A 21,894-nucleotide genomic window follows, 5' to 3' on the forward strand; every position below is an offset into this window, starting at 1 on the left:
TCCCCAAGTTCGTCAATATTACGACAAAATGAAAGTGATAAGCACTTGCATAAATTTGTACTTTATAAAATTACTATAAAATATTAAATTTAAAATTAATATTCTTGTTATGTTATAAATAAATGCAGATTTGTAATACGTAAGCTGAATTGCTATATATTTTTTAAAACATGCACAAAGGATACATAGACGTACACAGTTAAGAGGAAAGGATACCGGCTCTTTCTTAATACAAACGTAGTCGTGTTTTCTCCCTGGATAATGAATAAAAATAATAACACTAAAGTCTGTTCAACGAGAAGAGATACCAAAAGTAAACAAACCAAATGCAAAGTCATTCAAATGTTAATGTAATTAATTAAATACAATTATTTATATAAGATTTGATACTTCTTAAATAATAATTATCAAAATATAAAAATCTATCTAAATCTAAATTTTGATACATAGAAACAAAAATAAACAATTTGGCATGTTTTGGGGAGGAAGTAGTCGACTACGAAATGCTATTTTGGTAAATAATTCCTTTCTTGTCTCGGGGCGCGGCGGCAGCATACAGCGAGACAGGAACATTTTATTCAAATACCTATTTTTCAAAAGTCTCTCAGATACCCTTTCCTCTTAATGTTAATTTGTACAATTTCCATTAAAATCGATTGTATATATTATATGCAATATATTTAAGATATCCTAACCAATTGCTCTCGCGTAGCGTGATCAAATATAAAATACTGCTTCTAAATGATCGGCATCTATTTTTATTTTTTACTAAAACCGCATTTTATTCCCGAATTAATCGAGAAATTGACAATTTAATACGATTTAGAGTGCGTTTGACTATTCATACTTTTATTTTAAAATATTCGATATCAAATAACGTAATAACGTTACAATAATTTATGGAAGTACGTTGGTATTAAGTAGTAAGGTGGTTTTTTTTTTACCATATATTTATTTACTAATTACGAAAGGAATATTACAAATTATTTAACAATAAAATGTGGATTTTCTACTTCCGTACGTGTTCCGTATTACGTGTCTAAATTGAAGAGATTTATTTATGGGTGTAATTAGTAATTATAATTAGTAATTATACAGACTTTATTAAGATTCGGAATAAATTCGGGTATAAGAACTAGTATGAAATAATCAAACGCTCTTGTATCTAGAGATTTAAAGACAAAATGTGCTACGTAACATTAAAATTTTCTAAAGCAGACGAGTAGTCCAGCTGTTAGTCGACGTTGATGATCGACTCGCGGCCTTGTCCCACTCCGATGTATTTCACTGAAAATTTAATAAATTATTATATTTTTTATTGCACTTAAAAATATATTCACAGATTTTGATTACAAAAACGGTTGGCAAGGGCGAGCTTATCCCTAAAAGAGATCTCTTGCTTTTAAATCCTTTCCTTTAAGAAAATATTAAATATTACTCGTTAGTTATGACGAAAATTATTGCATTTTATCAAATTATTATTAAAATTGCTTAATAATAATAATATTGTGTAACAAAACTATTGATTGACTAGCCGTTTAGTTGTTTCACTCGCTTAATCTCCGATTTCATGCGAACGTTAGAATAAAAATTAGCCTACGTGTTATACTAGATTTCCAGCTTTCTATGTACCAAATATAAATAAATTCAGTTCAGTAGTTTTTGTTTGAATGAGGATCAAACATACACTCATCTAAATTAGCAGTATGTTTTGTTTATAAAATTGAAAATAGTTTTTTTATTTTATTTCTAGACATTTTTGTCTTATTGCAAAGGCACTTAATTCACCAAAATTTTCTGAGATAAGCATCCACATGTTGAGAAGAACAAAAAAATATTATATCTTTTTCTCACCTGGTACTTCAAGGAATTCCTCGATAATCCTGACGTAGTTCCTCGCTGCCTCTGGTAATTTGGACATCTCTCTGATATTCTCAGTACTGCAATCCCAGCCCGGTAACGTCAAGTATTCCACCTAAATACATATATGTTATAATATAATGCCATTTTTAACGGTATAATTAGCAGACACTTAGCTAGTTCTTAACACTTCCCAATGTCAAAATTTATTAGAACCCTTTTTTTAAAGGTTGGGTATATCTTAAATAGTCACACCCGCACTACTCAGATTCACACATTCAGCCTGTAACATCCCACTGTTGGGAATAGGCCTCTTTCTCCATGTAGGAAATGGATTGGAGGTTAATCCACCTCGCTGCACCACTGCAGGACGATATATTCCCTACTATGAGTAACGATCGCTATCAGGTATTTATAATAACAACCAAGACCGACGGCTTAACATGCTCTTCTGGGCAAGGTGGAGAGACCCACAAGAACCGACATCCAAATCGGAAAGAAATATTTGTACAAATACAAATATGGACCCCGTGCGAGAATCGAACCCGCAAACCTTCGTGTTGTAGACGATTACTCGCACTACTACACCAGACCAGTTGTTGACCACACACCCGTACTACTGTTATCAATTTACTACGTCCTAGTAAAAATTATTGTCGAACTACCGATGTTATATACTTCTATACATAAAAGACAGATAAAATATCAGAAACAGGTATCTGATATAAATACTTAAAACATTATTATACCATAAATTATAAAAAACGAGTGTGCTTTAGACCACACGACTGAAATAAAACTTCTTTAGTAACAAGCCTGCACGATAGGCCTGCACTGTGTCTTAGATATACGAAACGTAACTGGATATGAGAGAGACTCTGTCTTTTGCTCCGTTCGCCTCACCCGACCACACTTTTCGTAACGTTCTCGTCACGCATTCACTCCCCGCAGCTTACTCCCCGAGTCAAGCATTCATAAAGAAGTTTTACTTCAAAAAAATTCGTCTTAAGTGGCTTAGTAGGCTGATGTCAAAAAACCCATAGCTTATTTGGATCTTACTTTTATAAGTGTAATAAAAAAATCTGGTTAGAACTTAGCACTACGTCGCCGGGAAATTATTTACCTCAACATTGCTGAGTTCGGTCATTGACGATGGGAAGTAGTCAATTTTCTTTCCATTTACTTTGTAAGCCACACCCACTTTGATTTCTTTCAATGTATCAAGTATATCCAGTTTCGTTAAGCATAATCTGAAACAACATAAATTATTTTTAATTATATAATCAGTCTTAAAAAGTCTTGTAGAAGTTCTTATCTGACGTCATTTTAATACTGGAGCTAATTGCCACTAAATTTTAAAAATAGATGTATTAATTAAAATATCAATAACGATTATAAATTTTTCGATCCATTTTTTCATATAATAATGTAATTAAACAGAATAATAATGTAATTAATCATATGAAGGTAGTTCAGATCTTACAATTAAACTAAATAGTCAGGTAGTGTTTGTTGGCAACAACATAAAAATTAAAATTAATACTGACAATACCTCGAGCTGTCTGTCTAGTTCCTTTTTACTTCCGTTTTCGATTTAACGTATACTACTATGTGTTAGATTTTGTACCAATTTTTCCTTATAATTAAAACTCAGTGAAATAGTGTGTTAAAATTTCTTTTATTCTTTTCTTCCCGCCTATCAATACAGAAATACAGTCCACTCAATTGCTCTCCCATCACGTTTTTTATGGTTACACCAGTGTTAGTGGTCGGGTAGTGTTAGTGGTCAGGTGATGCAGTGATCCGGTAATGTAGTGACCAGGCAATGCAGTGATCAGGTACAGTAGTGGTCACATAATGTAGTGGTCGGTCGATAGGAACCGATCTACTCACGCGGTGTAGCCGTTGACAGTGGCGGTGTAGCGCACGATGACGAGGTCGAGCCAGCCGCAGCGCCGCACGCGCCGCGTCGTCACGCCCACCTCGTGGCCCCGCGCCTGCAGCAGTTCGCCCGTCTCCTACACACAAAAACACACAGCTATTAAACCGACCGCCTTCAGTTAGAGCTCCTGGGGGGTTGGGGATTGGGTCGGCAACGCGCTTGCGATGCTTCTGGTGTTGCAGGCGTCTATAAGCTACGGTAATCGCTTACCATCAGGTGAGCCGTACACTTATTTGCCGACCTAGTGACATAAAAAAAAATAATAATAATAAAGTTATACTTGGGCGGACTTTAAGAGTCGTGCTGTCAATTTCTAGGAAGCGCTTCTGAATAATGCGTGCTATCAGTGCTGACGCATTATCGTCATCGATGACAGTTTAGGGACCGTCTGCGTCCAACAGTTTGACATGTTTAATTATACTGTTTCATATTTTAATTATGCTGTAGTTACGGCAGTAAAGAATATAGCCACCCCCTCTCTTCCCGTGGGTGTCGTAAGAGGCGACTATGGGATATGACAGTTTCACTACCACCTTTGAACTTAAAAAGCCGACCGATGGCGGGATAACCATCCAAATACTGGCTTCGAAATACACAGGCCGAAGACGGGCAGCAGCGTCTTCAGTACGACAAAGCCAGCCCTGCGGTCACCGACTCGCCAGCCCAGCGTGGTGACTATGGGCAACACATGTGAGTACACGTCATTTTTGGCGCGAACTTGTGTAATAATAATTTAAGCTTTATTAAAATCGATTTAGTAATTGCTTAAATTTACGCATTGATCCACCAACCCGCATTGGAGCAGCGTGGTGGATTAAGCTCTGATACTTCTCCTACATGGGAAAAGAGGCCTATGCCCAGTAGTGGGATATTACAGGCTGAAGCGTACGCATTGATACAAGCCAACGAAGAAAATAAAAGATTTCCTCTATTCTCTATTCTCAGTACTGCACAAAAATTATTGTGTCAATGTACACAATCAACCTAACAAGCTTACTACAATTTTACTATATGTCTAGATATGGCAAACTAACCTAACATAGGGTTCAACAAAATTATATACTAACATCATGTAGCTCTGTGGGAAAAGGTCCGTCTCCGACACGTGTCGTGTATGCTTTGACCACTCCAAGTACGTCCCCTATTAGATTGGGGGGGATGCCTAATCCCGTACAAACGCCGCCGATACTGCAGTTTGATGACGTTACATATGGATAGGTGCCTGAAATGGTAGGATGATGATATTTGTTATTCTTACAACATTGTAGAAAAAAGCACGGCTTCTATCTGGGATGGTTATTTTTTATTATTTTTGATATCTGATAGTTTCGGTTACGGTTGCCGAGCTCCTTTACACACATAGTTTTTACCCGACTACGATAAAGGCAAAAGGAGGGTTATAATTCTAGCAGTCTATGTATGTATGTATATGGGCGCGTTCCACCTAAGGCCCACAACGCCATTAATCACGACTGCTGAAATTGCTGTTCCACTAAAGTAAAAAACGCCGCGGGTGTTGTACTTGTAGGCGAATTTTATAAGTCATGCAGCGGTGGGTTATGAGTGAATATTTGCGAGGATTGGAGTAAAACTTAATTCAACATGGATCCCGAGATTTAATCGTTGCGTTTTTGCAGAATCGAATGAGAGATAACATTCACAATTTGACATTTACACTTCTTTTTTTTAAATTCCCGCCACGTGTTGATGAAAGCCAACTTTGACCCACCTATATTTTTTGGGCGATGGGGTCGCCACAAGTGACGTCATCTATGACGTCGAGCAATCGCTCGCGACGACCATGGGTCTTAGGTGGAACGATAGAATGGGATTTGTGAGAGTTGAGGACGCTTAGTGGAACGAGGCCAAAGTATCTGTTCCCTCATATCTCTCAAAATACTTGTCATATTAGACCAATGAGGTATGATTAGAAGCGTCTTAATTATCAGCTGGTAATAGGCTATATAGTGTCACATTATATTCAATGTGGCGCCCTCTAAAGGACTTAAGTACTACTAAATTTTTGGTTGTAGTCAGGTTTTAATTTTTAGCTTTCTTTTTATCTTGTTATATCCAAATAGCTATTCGTGAGCTTAACAACCCGTTTTTTTTTCTCAATAATATCAAAAATAGTTAAGCTACTACTTAGACCGAACCCCTTTATTTTGCAATATCAACTAACAAATAAGATGGGAGGTTTCTTACTTATATGATAAAGTAAAAACAAATAATGAGTTTGCTAAGACTATTAACAAAATATTTTACACAATCTGTAGCTGTGTTTCGTCATTTTACTATTGTAAATCCTGATCTCTTGGCGATAGAAATAAGCATATTACATTACTTAATAATGTATTATAATGCCATTTATTCCCATAAAACAATTGTCAAATTATTGTTTTGTTTCACACTCACCAAAATCAATATCCAACATAGCAGCATTGGCACCCTCAACTAAAACTTTCTTGCCATTCTTAATCTCCTTATGTAGGTATGATACTGTATCCTTGACCATCGGCCTAATCTTATCTGCATACTCCTTGTACCTGACAAGTTCACTCTCTATGTCCAGCTCCAGGGACGGAAACATCCTCTTGTAGTTCGCTGCTAGAGTACGGAATCTGAAATCATTACGGTTTAATTTAACATCAAAATTAAAAATAACTTTATTCAAGTAGGCTTCAAAAGGGCTTTTGAATGGTCATTTTTCTAATTAAATTTTAAAATTACATTAGTTTTTATTAATTAATAATTATAGTTAAAGTGGAGCTACCCCAATTCGGAATGCGGATTCTGTAGGGAAGAATCTGTAAGAAAGTTAACAATTACTCTTTAAAAAAAATGTGTTTTAATATAAAGTTTAAATTTTTTTCTTTTTTTTTTTACAATTAGGGTAGCAAACGAGCGGACGGAACCACCTGATGTTAAGTGACTACCGTCGCCTTAACATCTGCAAAATTAGAGAAGTCGTGGGTGCATTGCCGACCTTAAGGGAAAAAGACGTTTGGACACTCAGTGCTTGAACATGGGTTACGTTATTAATACAATCATTATGAACAGAAATAGCCCAATCAAATTAATACGTGTTATTAATACAATCATTATGAACAGAAATAGCCCAATCAAATTAATACGTATAATAAATTAAGTTTTGGGTTCAAATTAACACATCCAAGGAATTCAAAGCCGATTTGATTTATCGTAGGTATTACTTATTATTTTATTTTATTTTTTACATTTAATATAAACTTACTTTTCCTCAAAAATAGTGAAGTCACCAAGGAGGTCGCCTATCCTGATACCGTTACGGGTCGCTTTGGACGAATAGGTGGGGCCGATGCCCTTCTTAGTTGTGCCAAGGGAATTCTTGCCCTTTTCCGCTTCTTGGAGACCATCAACCTGTAATTACATAATTTTAAGCTGTTAATCATAATCTATGCTTGTAGATAATAAATATATTAGATACACATTTAGGCGAGGTGTTTAGTTCCTAAATTTTAAACTTGAGGTGCATAAGTAAATGTTGCAAAAAAAAACCCATAGCTGTAAATAATTATCTTAATTATTAACTTACGTAAATATATACGTATATATAGGTATATATATATCTCTCACGTTCAGTTTTGGACTCACCATCGAACTAGAGAAAATAAGCTTTAGTTCGTTATTTGAAGCATGAATGTTGAAAATAATACGCCTCAACGCTTGAAAATTAAAATGTAAATAAAAAAGGCATGGGCACTCAAGAGCCTATGGATGTTAAAATAAAAAAATAAAAAAAAGTAAATGTTGCAAACAACTTGCAGTAGTAAATAACTGCAATAAATAAAAATAGTAGGTACTATTTTTATTCTCTTCAAAAAAAAATCGATTTCTTTACGGAAAATAAATATTCGATACGAAATTTTCTGGCCCGACCAGATACCTAGTTGTTTAATAAGAAATTCGATTTATCTAACAAGGCTCTTTTTTTAAGATAACTATGATTATGATACTTTGGAATTTAGACTGAAAAAAACATGACCATACAATAAAATCATTTCCATGTATCAATTCACGTGAACACATACAAACACATACGCAAAAGTTTATAATAACATTGACATCTTTATTATATGCTGAAATGACTATGACATAGCGTGACGTTATTTATGCAATGACTATTATGAATGCCATTACTTAAGTACGATCGACATAGCCCTTATTCTTCTAAAAATAAAGTTCATATTTCGTTGATATTGTATATTTTAAATTTGTTTTTATTTCCCACGGACCTTTGTTTAGATAATTTGCAATAAAACATTTTATGGAACCATTAAAATAGCTAAGCATTCATCAAAACATTTGGACGTGGGCACCTTTGATACGGTGTTACAAATAGCGCTGAAATATTGGGAACTTAAAATGACCAGTAATAAACGTTGTATAGATTCAATTTTAAATATAAGTCGTTATAACATATAATTCGGTTCTGGTTTTTAAATAATAATAAATAAATAATAGAGACTTCGAACAGAACGCAATATTTTATTTAAATGAATTTCTTTTTCTTTTGTTAAAATTTTAGTCTACCTACTTAATGGTGATATTGTTAAGAGGTCCTATTTACTCCATGTATATTGAATCATATAAGATATATTGCTATGCAATACATTTAAATATTGAAATGGAAAACTAAAGCAAAAAATAAATTTACTTGCAAAGCCCGTAAGTGTTTATCAGTTACATACTCTCATTTTATCATATTGCAAAATGATGTTCCAAATAGATAACAAAAGTATAAATACAGCATTACACGTAAAAATCATATTGGGATATAGATTATCTTTTGATTCTACGGGGCATTTTGAAACTGAATATTTTGAGTCATCCGTGACCGTGTCAAGAAATATCGGTATTTTCCAAACGGTACGTCCCCTAGAATTAAAAGCGTTCATAGTGACCTTGAATGTTTATAATACTTATATAGAACACACATTGCAGTGGGAAGTATCTATGATACAGAAGATCACAGCTAAATCATACTGCTTTCAAGCAGTGTTGTGTTGAGTAAGGTGACCAGAACTACTACTACAAAGTAGGGTCCGCAACGCACTTGCGATGATTCTGGTGTTGCAAGCGTCTATAGGCTACGGTAATCGCTTACAATCAGGTGAGCCGTATGCTTATTTGTCGACCTTTTTACATATATATCTATACATATAATAAAATGTGATCTACAATCGATACCAAAGCCAAAAATATGGTTTTTAGAATTTTTGTCTGTTTGTCTTTTTGTCTGTATGTATGTCCGGGATAAACTCAAAAAGTACTGCATGGATTTACTTCAAATTTGGCACGAATATTATTAAGAAGTCGGGTCAACATATTATCACGCTATCACCTACGGGGAACGAGCAGTGAACCTTTATTTCTTCAACGCATTCTGTAACAACGCGTAATCTAACGAATTTGAATATTGTTGTTATTATGTTAATAATAAGCTAGTTTCACACTATAAATAAAGACATTCTGTAGATATTTAGTATCAGCATTGAACCCGTGCGAAGCCGGGGCGGGTCGCTAGTCTATATATAAAAACTGAACGCAGTTAGGAGTCGAACAACCTATATATTTATTACATTCACGAAAAAATAGGATATATATAATACATTACCTGCTGATGAAAATCGAATACTATGTGCGCTCGGTCCGATATGATGAGGCGTTGCTGCCAGCCGTGCATGCCTTTCAGCTCGTTCTTCTTCAGCTCCTCGAACAGACCCGGCAGGTGGATGACCACACCGTTGCCTGATGAAATCGTATCATATTTAATAACGTTTAACATAAACACACGGTTATCTGTTCTTAGAGTAGGCTACGAATATTGTAGGTGACAGCCGGCTAATGTAAGTAGTAGCGATATGCCTATTTTCTTGTAATAAATGTACATAAAAATAATACATTTAAGCTGTTTTTTTTTTTTTGTAATGAATAAAATCAAAAACTACGACACGGATTTTATTTTATTTTATTTATTTTTTTACCAGGACCATACTATTACTGAACGACACAGGCTAGGCGACATAGGCATTGTACTCGTGTTATCCACGAGGGCGAAGCCGCGAATAGAAAGCTGCTAAGTGACTATTTATCAGAATCACATTATAAAATAGCGCAAAAATAATGATAAATAAAGTTCATTAGGTTAACACGGATAAAAGCTCTTTATCTCTCTCACACTCTCTCTTTCTATCTACCTCTATCTATCTATCTACCTCCACCTATCTATCTACCTCTATCTATCTATCTACCTCTATCTATCTATCTACCTCTGTTTATCTATCTATGTATTTATGTCATTTTATCTTTTTGTATTCGAACGGAAACTTTATGTTATTACTGACTAAGGTATTTATTATTATTAACAACCGCTATGTTGTAGTGGTGCGAATAGTCCGCCTTAAAATACTGCGTCTTGCGGGTTTGTTTCCCGCTCGAGATGGATATTTGTATTTTTAAAAATATTTCTTTCCAGTTTGAATGTCCGTCTTTGTGGGACTTCCCATCATGCCACGCAGAACACGTTAAACCGTCGGTCCCGGTTGTTATCATAAAAACCTGATAGCGATCGTTACTCATAGCAAAAACATAAACATTTTAAATACCCAAATAAACACGTAACACTATTGTCACCATCATAAATATGATAAATAAATATGATTAACATATTACACACGGTCGTTTGTTTTTCAAGGGCTTTAGGGATATTTTTGTTATACGTAAGTAAGAAAATACAACTTTTGAATAAACAAATACTTCATGGATAAAGTGGTTAGATGGTAAAAAAGAAAAAAAGAGTGATGTCTAGATCGATATTAACATCTCTATATATTCGTATATTCGTATTTTCTTAATACTATATGCTACATACTTGAAAAGTATTAACTAGCAAAAATAGCAGCATAAATAACTTCGCAGTTTTTCAGTATTCACATGAATAGTCCCTAACGATCTCCTATTTACTATGATTGGCAAATTATCCAAAAAACGTTTTTCACATTTGAATCGTAATCATGACTAACGATAATATTTTTGTTGTTTGCGTGGCATTATTAACTTAAAAATACCATGAAGAATTGTCATGAATATCATTTTTGAACTTATTACTTTTCGAAATGAAAACGAAACAATAAATCGGAGTAAGCTTGCGATTAATTTCGATGTAACGGTTAAGAACAAAGGGTATTAGAGACCGTGCTTGCCGTGTCTTGGTACAGCGACGGTAAATATTTTAAAAATTATCCCAAATTGCGCTGTTTTTATTTTACCAAGTTGGGTCTTTATGTACAAATGATCACGAAATTGTTTGTATAAAAATAAACTATAAAAAAAGTTTCGTATAATTAGTACTAAATTTTTTGTTCTCCGATTGCTTAGCAACAGCAGCTATTGCTTGGCTATCGTTGAGCAGCGGTTCGACGGCGGTGATTAAGCATAGCCCTGATGTTAAAATTTTAGTTGGAGGTCACGAAACGTGAATATGTATAAGAATTTCAATGAGTATTTTACATATTGAAACGCGTTACGTACGTACGCATTGAAAAAAATGTATCACATTATTAATATCATCTTAGACAATTTCATTTTCGCACCGACTAATTATTTAAATAAATACCTCGCTCTTTTGCTTTTTTGCTTATTTTTTATTTTTTTCATTGGCAATGTCTACGTGACCACAGGAAGTCATCTAAATATAAAAATACTGAAAGCACACTTGACACGTTGTTGACATTACAGTTAGCCACGCAAACAAATTCTCTTTTCGTAAAGTAATTGTATCGGTGACAAATTTATTGTGAGTATAATTTCGTGCTCTTTATTACAATGACACAAATCCATTCTCAACACGGAGGATCAATTTTTTTTTTTAAATAATTGTATGTTAATTTTGGGACTTAAGTTTATACTTGTTTTTTTTTTTATCTTATAACATACACATACGATCATCTGTTCCTATGTTAAGTAACTTAATGCTTGTGTTACAAGTAACAGTCGACTGTTATAACTAATTTAATTTTTTTAATTTTTAATAAATATACATAGAAATAATAAATATATAAATTTAAAAATACAAGTTTGTGTCATGACCTGGCGAATTTGGTGCCTTACTTTTTTTCTTAAATATAATTACTGCATATATCAAAATAAAACACAGCCTATCTTTCAAGTCAGATCAAGCTGTACACGGTGTGCCAATTTGATTAAAATCGGTTAGTAGTACTTTAGGAGTCCATGGCGGAAAAACAACGTAACGAGTAATTTATAATTAAGATTATGGAGTCAAGCGTAGGTTTCGCCTGATGTCGGCATCATGCGTACGGCTCACCTGATGGTAAGCGATTACCGTAGCTTATAGACACCTGCAACACCAGAAGCATCGCAAGCGCGTTGCCGACCCAATCCCCAATCCCCAGGAGCTCTGGTCACCTTACTCACCAACAGGAACACAATACTGCTTGAAAACAGTATTATTTAGCTGTGATCTTCTGTAAGGTCGAGGTACTACCCCAGCCGGGCTGCTCCATATTTTGAGCAGGAAATTCCTGCTGTGCCCTACCTCAGTTGAGATGTTAAGCGGTTATATTAGCCAGGAGCATCACATGCGTTGAAGACCTTACTTCCGAGTACCGTTCCTCCTAGGAGCTCTCTAGCAACCATACTAACTAAATAAACACGACTCTAATACAGAGCAGCAAATTATGCTGGAAATTTGTATTTTTTGTTGAAGTAAAACAAGTGTCTGTTTTACATCATGCTGATAAAGGCTATCAGTAATTTATGTGCGAGATAAACATTACCAGCAATAGCAACCGATGATACAGAGCATAATTACTTCTTTTCCATTAAATTTTTTGTAGTATTGAGTACGAAGTTTTTTTTGTGTTCGTAAATCATTCGTTTTTTCTTAATAAAAAACGAGTGTGCTTTAGACCACACGACTGAAGTAAAACTTCTTTAGCAATAGGCCTGCACTGTGTCTTAGATATACGAAGCGTAACTGGATATGAGAGAAACTCTGTCTTTTGCTCCGTTCGCCTCACCCGATCACACTCTTCGTAACGCTCTCGTCACGCATTCACCAGCTTACTCCCCGAGTCAAGCGTGCGTAAAGTAGTTTTACTTCAGAACAATAATTCAGAACTCCATGGGTATCACAATGTGTCTTCTGGTGACAAATAATTAGCTAGCCCTTTGATAGAGCTGTAAGCAACTCTTCTTTTCACTTCAGGAACTTGATTCCTGCCTTAAGTCTGGATCTAATGTGTATTATGTATATATATTTAATAAAAGATATAGAAGTTGCCTGTTCCCTATATCACAAACAATAACACCTACTTTACGAAAACACGACCATATGCGTGCATATGTATGTTAATTTGTTAAACACGTCTACTTACGGTGCTCGTGAGGTGTTTATATTGGATCATAAAATCTCTTACCTATAACTGAAGTACATTTCGTGTTGATAATGCCGCTCGGGAGGAGATGGAAGTCGAACTCCTTGCCGTCCACCACAACTGTGTGTCCAGCGTTATTGCCTCCCTGCAGAAAAAAAATATGAATATTGAGCAAAAAATACTATAGGTATTTTTTCATTTGCTAAGTTTCTACGTTGTTTGCTTCATTTACATAGTTGCGTCATAATATTAATTAATTTTCTGACAGGGGCATTTAAGAGATCACTATTAGTGATAAGACTGTCTGGAGTCTGGAGTTTAGTTAGAATATAGTCATAAATATACAATACAAAAAAAAAGTTAACTATTTATTGTAAATAATCGTAAGTTAATAGATTAGCGCCGACGCTTGCGTACTCGATTCCCGCTTGAAACAGATTTTTAACTACACTTGGATTCACAAAATGCAAATAGTTAAAAAATCTAATACTTAAAGTAAAAAGTATACTATAAACTTTGTTAATTTACAGCTTCTTCTGAGAAAAACCTGCAAGAAACTTAACAGATACATCTACTCCTTTTAAAAACCGAGAGATTAAATAACAGGTAATTTGGTAATTATCTTTTGGATTCCATTTTCCGTCAGATAGTATTATCAGCAACCGGGGACACAGAACCTTGAGTATGTTATTATGTATATCATATAATTTACGGTAATAGAAAACAGTACACAAATACGTACATTGTATTTCACAATGATTTCATCAGAAACATTATATCGGTAGGTATAATTGTCCGCCGTATTGAAAAAATAGCACATACAATCGTTAAATTTTCCTTATACTTTTTCATGTTTACTTTCGAAATACATGTACAATAAAACATCATATAGGTACATCTACATGCTTTTGCGCGTAATCATTACAGCCTATACAGTCTGCCTATATACTGCTGGACATAGGCCTCCACAAGTTTACGCCAAAAATAACGTGAACTCATGTGTTTTGCCCATAGTCACCACGCTGGGCAGGCGGGTTGGTGGACGCTGCTGCCCGTCTTCGGCCTGTGTATTTCAAAGCCAGCAGTTGGATGGTTATCCCGCCATCGGTCGGCTTCTTAAGTTCCAAGGTAGTTGTGGAACCTTGTTATCCCTTAGTCGCCTATTACGACACCCACGGGAAGAGAGGGTGTAGCTAAATTCTTTAGTGCCGTAGCCACACAGCACGTTTTGCGCGTAAACTTTTTATTAAATATAGAAATATTTATTTTTTATTGTTTACTTTTGTATGGGAATTTTTCAAAGAACATTTGCATCAGAAGCAGCCAAGATGTTTTAAAAAGCAGTTTTAAATTTAAAGTCGTAGTTAAAAAATTTAAATAAGACGAAGTAATCGTCACTCTGTTAATTTTCGTTAGCGAATGATGAGACTGACATTTTCATCTATACTGTTGGTAAAGACCCAAAAAAAAAAAAACAGAACTTAAAAAGTATTTACGAATTTCATCGAACTTTACAACAAAATCGTAACCTACTTCCGGTATATAAGTAAAAAGTGTGTGAGTGTGTATGTGTGTAATTCATACACGGCAGGAGGGCCATGCAAAACGCGTCGTTTACGCGTCTTGAGCAGTAATACCTATATTCATTCTATCTCATACATTTGTGTTTTTTCTTTACCGCAACGCATTTTTCATTTCATCTAGATTCAAATCACTTCAAAAAATTGGTCGTTCTAATTTCTACTATTGTCAAGTTTCTATTAGGTAATTGCAGTTAGTTTCGATTAGAGTGAAATTGCGCCAACAATGCAGTAACAGACCTTGTAATAAGACATTTGCGATTTCACCGTCTCGATAAGCGAGGCTGCAAAATGCACAATACAACATTATATAATTCAATATTTTTGATATACGTTTCAAATTTACGTCTTGTAGAATTACTTTTTTTTTAGAAAAAATCTTTTTAAAAGCGACATTCGCAGGTCAAAGCCGGATTATCTTATCTTATCTCATATATATATGTATATAAATCAATTGCTGTTCGTTAGTCTCGCTAAAACTCGAGAACGGCTGAACGGATTTATCTTATCTTGGTCTTGAAATGTTCGTGAAGGTCTAGGGAAGGTTTAAAAGGTAAGAAAAATTCGAATAATTGCCGGGAAAACCCTAAAAACAGCCCTTTTCTTTTCCCCATATAAACGTTTTCTAAATAAAATGTAGAGTCAATTTGATCTTTATTGCTATTCAATAAAGTTCATGTTAAATAACATGTTAGGGCGCATTTTACGTAAGTTATTAATGATTAAATTGATCTTATTCGTAGACCGCATTTTAATTTAATTTACATACAGTAAAAATGGTATTAACTAGCTATTTCACATTACCCATTATATTGTTGCGGGGGCGTTAACAATGGAAAATTCCCGTTTTTAAACTATCGACTCCAAATTTGATACGAATCTCCTATATTAGTTAGTCGCAATTATGGCAAGAGACCTGATGGATTGACGTTGGTTCCCTTGGAAAGGGGACGGGCGCTATTGTGGGACGCAACCTGCACAAACTTGCTCCATCTCATGTCAGGGAAACAGCCTTAAAAGCGGGAGCCACAGCGGAAAAAGCTGAAACGACTAAACGGCACCAATATTCGTGACTAATTCCAAATTACATCTTTGTGCCGTTTGCAGTCGAAACACTTGGACCTTGGAGTAGCAGTGCTAAAAAAAATTTTAAATGAGATAACTCCTCGCCTTATTGTCTCCACTGGTGACAAAAGGGCTGGTGCATTTTTTGCCCAGAGAATCGGCATGGCGATTCAACGGGGAAATGCTGCCAGCATTCTTGGCACAATTCCACGCAGACATGATTTATACCAAAACTATCTGTAAATATTTAGTTCTTAAGTTGTGATTGTAAAAAAAAAATCTCCTATATGTGATGTAGAAATGATCGATAAGCGGATTTTAGGATAACTCAGGCCCAATAAGGATTACGGGGGTGGGCGTTAACAATGAAAATTTTAAATGTATGTAACTCTAAAACTACTGAACCAATTTTTATCATTTTTTAAGCATTTGTAATTTGGTCCAACTTGGAAGATAGGGTAATTTTTATCTCAATCGGACCTGGTAGGTGGCGCTGCTATCGATATGTAAGCTATCAAATTTGGTAGCTGTTTTCCAGGCAAGACAACGTCTGCCGGGTCCCCTAGTTTGTTAATAATCTTATATATAAAATTCTCGTGTCACTATGTTAGATAGCATACTCCTCCTAAACGGGTAGACCGATTTTTATGAAAATGTGCATATCGGGTTGGTCTGAGAATCGGCCAACATCTATTTTTCATACCGATACCGGGAGGGGGGGGGGGGATTGAGGAGGGTTTAATACAATAAATAGGAAATAATAAATAGGAATAATAAATAAGAAAACAACTAGTAGTCGTCAGCTAGTATATTAAAAAATTTCTTTAGTATCGATTACTGCTAAAATGTATTATTGTTATTTATCAAATTTGCAACAACTGCAAGTGGTTTATTTAATTTTAAGTCTAGGACCTGTCGCTTTCTACTCGTAACATTTGAAAACGATAAAATTTTACGGGCGTATGCTGATACAAGAAAAATACATCAAGTTTACACGTAATAGTCTATAAATGCTCCTATCTTTGCTTATCAACTAAATATACCTATTTACTAATAATATGATCTTAATTATTGTAGTATAACTACAAAGGTAAAGAATCTACTGAACGTGTGGTCCTTCAGGACTAAGAAATAAAAAAAAAAAAGAAATTAGGACTTGCAAACTTTTAAGCTTCATTTTGAACATGTATCCATAATCTATCCACCCCTTTTTCAACTCAAACATCAAAACATATATTACAATTGAAATCTGAAAATCCATTGAAATCTGAAAATCCATTGAAATCTGAAAATCCTTTCATCTCTGTTTAATACAATAAAATTAAAATTGCCTAAATGCATTTATTATTTATGCACCAACTTCAAAGACTTATGTCCATTAACAATACAGTTCATACCAATCAATCATAAAGACTGATTTAACTTTATGCTTTTAATTATGATACAAATTCATCAATCTCTGTATCAAACACATATCTAATCATTTAATACTACAGATTTAAAGTTTCAATGTATAATTATGACCTACATACTTTTATCTTTTTAGATATACTTACTCAAATACGTAATCTCAATAGATTAAGCTATTAGGTTATTTAAAACGCATAAATGAATTTTAAATATCGTTTTCTAAATATAATAATAATGTTTACGCGAATTTCACTCATTAGAGGACCTCAATTAATTACGTGAGCTCAGTGTTGGGAGTGGGTCCAATCAAAAATCTCACCAAATCTCATTTAAACTGAGGGAGGATAATCGAAAATCTAACATCAACTTCAAAAAATATTAAGTATTATAGATATTACAAAAAAAAAAAATATTGAGTTAATATCATTTAGTTTTTTCGTTGAATTTTAGTTCATTTAAATAAATTTACTATACATAGTATACTTGAACAGTTTATTATTTCCCGTCAATCTTTATTATATTCACGTCAATCTCACGTACGGGGACAGGGGGGTTCAGGCAAATCTCACTAAATCTCACCTAAAGGGAGAGGGATCTAAACTGATCGAAAAATAGCTCACGTAATTAATGGATGTCCTCTTATAATAAAACAAATTTTTCGGATTTTATAGCGGTTAATTGATGATCCTCCCGTGAGGTTGCTGTAAAGTATCCGAAACGTGGGGCATCTAAAAAACTTAATAAACCGCGATAAAATATGAAAAATTATTTCATTATAATGAATCTTAAATATATAAAAACGAATCGCCGCTTACTTATGTACATAAGCGTAACTTCTGAACGATGTACCAAACTGGATAGTTCTTTTTTTATGCACTCATTACTGTTAGGTTTTTTTTTAAAGAAATTTCAAGGAAAAACAAAAAAAAAAGGTACGAGGTTCGCAGAGCTTAACACCGGGACCGTTTAACCTCTTTTTAAGAAAGGCAGCTTAATACCTATCTATCTAATACCTTTAAACTAGTACTTTTGTATAAATAATAAATATATAATCTGAATCTCGGAAACAGCTACAACGATTTTCATGTAATTTGGTTGGTATGCAGGGGGTTTCAGAAGAGATAAATCGATTTAGCTACAATTCATTTTCAGAAAATGTCGTTTTATCGGTGTTTTGAGGCACTGAAAAACTGCTACAATATCATTAGCATACGAAGGTCGGGTGAATCGGGTGGAAAATCGGGCAGTCCCGAAACTAGCAGACCCCGGTTCGAGTACAGATGACTCCAGTCCGATTAATTTTTCCCGTTTTTTTTTTTTCAAGTTCCTTCGTTTCTGAGAAAAACTATTATTGGAAGCCCTTTATCAACGCAACTAATTCGTAGTGTAATATATGTATTTATTTAGCAACAGCGTCATCGGTGCGACAAAGCCAGCCCTGCGGTCACCGACCCGCCTGCCCAGCGTGGTGACTATGGGCAAATCACATGAGTTCGCGACATTTTTGACGCGTACTTAGGGAGGTCATGTCCAGCAGTGGACTGTGATAGGCTAAAAATGTTGAAAAAAAAAAACGTAGACAAAAATGTTGTAAAGCCTAATCTATGACATGATGGTTTATGTTATAACATGCGGGAAAGTGGTATATAGACACCATAACTCAGGTACTTATGTATTACGTGATCAGTCCTTGCGTCATGTTTACCTAGTGTTTTTAATCTTTGAGAATGGTATACACAAAAAATTTAAATACATACTGCTGTACTAGAAATATGTCTATGTATAAGAAAATCCATAGATTTTTCTTTGCATGTGTCTTTTTCAATTAAAAATTAATTAGTATATATTAATTTGCCTAATGTATTTAGCAATCAGTAGTATAAATTACTGGCAGTTATCCTTTATTAGTAAATTGGTTACAAATTAACACAAAAAACAAGAATGGCACTTTAAAGTAAATAATAATTCTTGTTTTGATTAGATATGGAGTCATTTGACCATTTTAATTATGCCTTGAAAGTTTATCACAAGTTTAAGTGAGTCATGGTATGAATAAGTTCCGTAATCATCTTTCCAATACAAAGTATGTGCAGTTAAATTTGTAACTTACATATATATGAAATAAACAGACATTACGACCATTAATATATATGTAACTAACGACCCACCTCGACCTCGCACGGGTGCAATATTGATACTAAATATAAAAAATAAAATAAATATTTGCAATGTAAGCGCAAAACATGTGTTTATTTACGACATCACATTAGAAACCTTTAAAACTATCAGTGTTCCTCTACTATATTATGCATGTATTATACATATAAACCTTCCTCTGGAACCACTCTATTTACTAAAGAAAACTGCATAAAAATCCGTTACATAGTTTTAAAGATCTAAGGATAGAGACCACGGCAAGTAGCTTTGTTTTATACTATGTATTGATATATATTTTATAATTTTGGGTAGTTTTGTCTTTAATGAGGCTATTGAAAAGAACTATAAAATCCCATGCAAAAATCCTTTTCAAGAAAAAGACTCATCTATTCCTGGAATAACTGTTAAAAGAATTAGGTCAATAATTTATAAAACTATTTCCTAGTATATAGCACCCTGAAATTATTAAACTTTTACTATGCCAAACTAAATTTTTATTCAAAATGTAACAGCACTCTGGCCACAGAATGGCACATCAAATTATTACTAAAAGTGCACAACGTAAATAGACAAAAAAAAAATTAACAAATGCACTAGTCGTCACTACGATTTTCGAAGGTTCCCCTCGATTTATCTGGGGTGTCATCATCAGATAGATGATGAGAGAGATCCTGGTTTCCTTATCATGGTACCACCCTTGGGATATCTCCTTTTCAACAAAAAACGACAAAGTTATCCGCAAACTTACATAATATATATATATATATATATGGTCGAGTTGAAAAACCTTATCCTTTTTTAAAGTCGGATAATAATTATATTTAATTAACAATAACACCATGTGCTTATTAAGCAAAGATGTATTCTAGTTTAAAATTTCATCAGAATCTTCAGTAACATATGAATATTAGTAAATTTATTATCAATAAAAAAGGAAGTAAAAACATAAAATAATATAACCATGTAGTTTTTATTTAAATTAGTTTATGATCATAACTTGTTCTAACTGGTCTGTGGCCATCCATATATTTCTCTAATTATTACACATCAAGTCTAGCATACTTACGACTCAGATGAAACAAGATGTTATAATAATATTCACTAGTTTAAAGTGGTTATATCAGCAATAAGTTACATAAATCAAGAAGTCTATATTACATTTAATAAATAATAATTGTTGTTCACAATTATCTTATTAGATAGAAATTATCTGTGCCCCATGGTTCCACCTGTGTTAATTTGAGGAAAAATATACTAAAAAATTACATATCCTATAGCCTCCATCGTTAAATGGACTATTCAACATAAATATAATTTTACAATTCAAACCAGCATTTCCTGAGATTAGCATGCTTAAAAAACAAACCCTAAAATATATTAGTATAGATTGTAAAAACAATGTTTAGGTTTTATATAATGATTTATATAATATTGAAAAGCTATATCATATTACATTTCATCTATGTCCCAACTACCCTCAATAGATAGTACTAAAATAAAATATTGAATTAAGAAAACAATTTTGTAACATTAAAGTTAATATATGAAAGCGGGGGCATAACAATAAATGCCCCAGACCTTGGCATTAATCCACAAATTGTCTTCACTATTTACGATATCTATTTGCGTTTCTGAACGTAATACTAACATAAATCTTGGTCACATGATAGAAAAAATGCAACATACACACGCGGGAAAAGCGCACGATCATTACGTAATTATCATATACCTTGCTTTGCTGCTTCACGCGAGTTAGAATAACATTCTATATTTTTTATAAAAACAAGCAAGCCGAATTTTCAAACAATTTGGCGAAACGCCAATTTATCAGCTTCTAAGAGAAAAGTGAACTTGAAACTATAAACGAGACATCTGTAATAATAGGCGTAAAGAATCTCGATTGTTGTTCAACAAATCACAAATCAAAAACATTAAAATTAATAATTTTATAACCTCAAAGAATGTTTGCGATAAATAGTAATCTCTGTTTCTGAATAAACATACATAAAATTATATATTAAATTCATAAAAATTTACTAGTATTTTATTTTTAGTTTAATTACGATTATGATTATTGTAATTAATTAAAAATATATAACCTGACAGCGGCACACGATGTCCGAGTTCAAAGAAAGGAGATCCACCGCTTTTCCTTTTCCTTCATCACCCCACTGGGCACCCAAGACAACAGTCACTTTATTATTGTTTGCCATTTTAAATTGCTTGTTCGAACACGGACATTCACCGTTAACTTCTGCGGGTTTCGAATTTGTAATCGAAGCCATTCTTCTACGAATCGTAGACTTCGAAAATTTATATGATTGCGAGGGAACGAGACATGCGCGCGCAGAAACCGTTCGACAAAAACGTTGTTTTACTTGTAGTGTTGCGAGTTATATTCAGCAAGTTACTTTACTCTTTGGTTATATTTCTTAGATCA

At 33.9% G+C, this 21,894-nt stretch overlaps 1 protein-coding gene across 1 annotated transcript; it reads right to left on the reverse strand.

Annotated features, from left to right (window-relative positions):
* Positions 1-445: 445 nt before the first annotated feature.
* On the reverse strand, positions 446-21,845 carry LOC123662028 (adenylosuccinate synthetase). Its single transcript, XM_045596919.1, has 10 exons — positions 21,554-21,845; positions 13,285-13,387; positions 9,459-9,592; positions 7,056-7,201; positions 6,218-6,423; positions 4,870-5,024; positions 3,754-3,878; positions 2,984-3,110; positions 1,855-1,975; positions 446-1,287 (listed from the first exon to the last, which is right to left on the reverse strand). The coding sequence occupies exons 1-10, from the start codon at positions 21,737-21,739 to the stop codon at positions 1,235-1,237; spliced, it is 1,356 nt and encodes a 451-aa protein (XP_045452875.1). The 5' UTR covers positions 21,740-21,845; the 3' UTR covers positions 446-1,234.
* Positions 21,846-21,894: the final 49 nt, after the last annotated feature.

Source organism: Melitaea cinxia, chromosome 18 (assembly GCF_905220565.1).
Source record: "Melitaea cinxia chromosome 18, ilMelCinx1.1, whole genome shotgun sequence".
Classification (NCBI taxonomy): Eukaryota; Metazoa; Arthropoda; class Insecta; order Lepidoptera; family Nymphalidae; genus Melitaea; species Melitaea cinxia.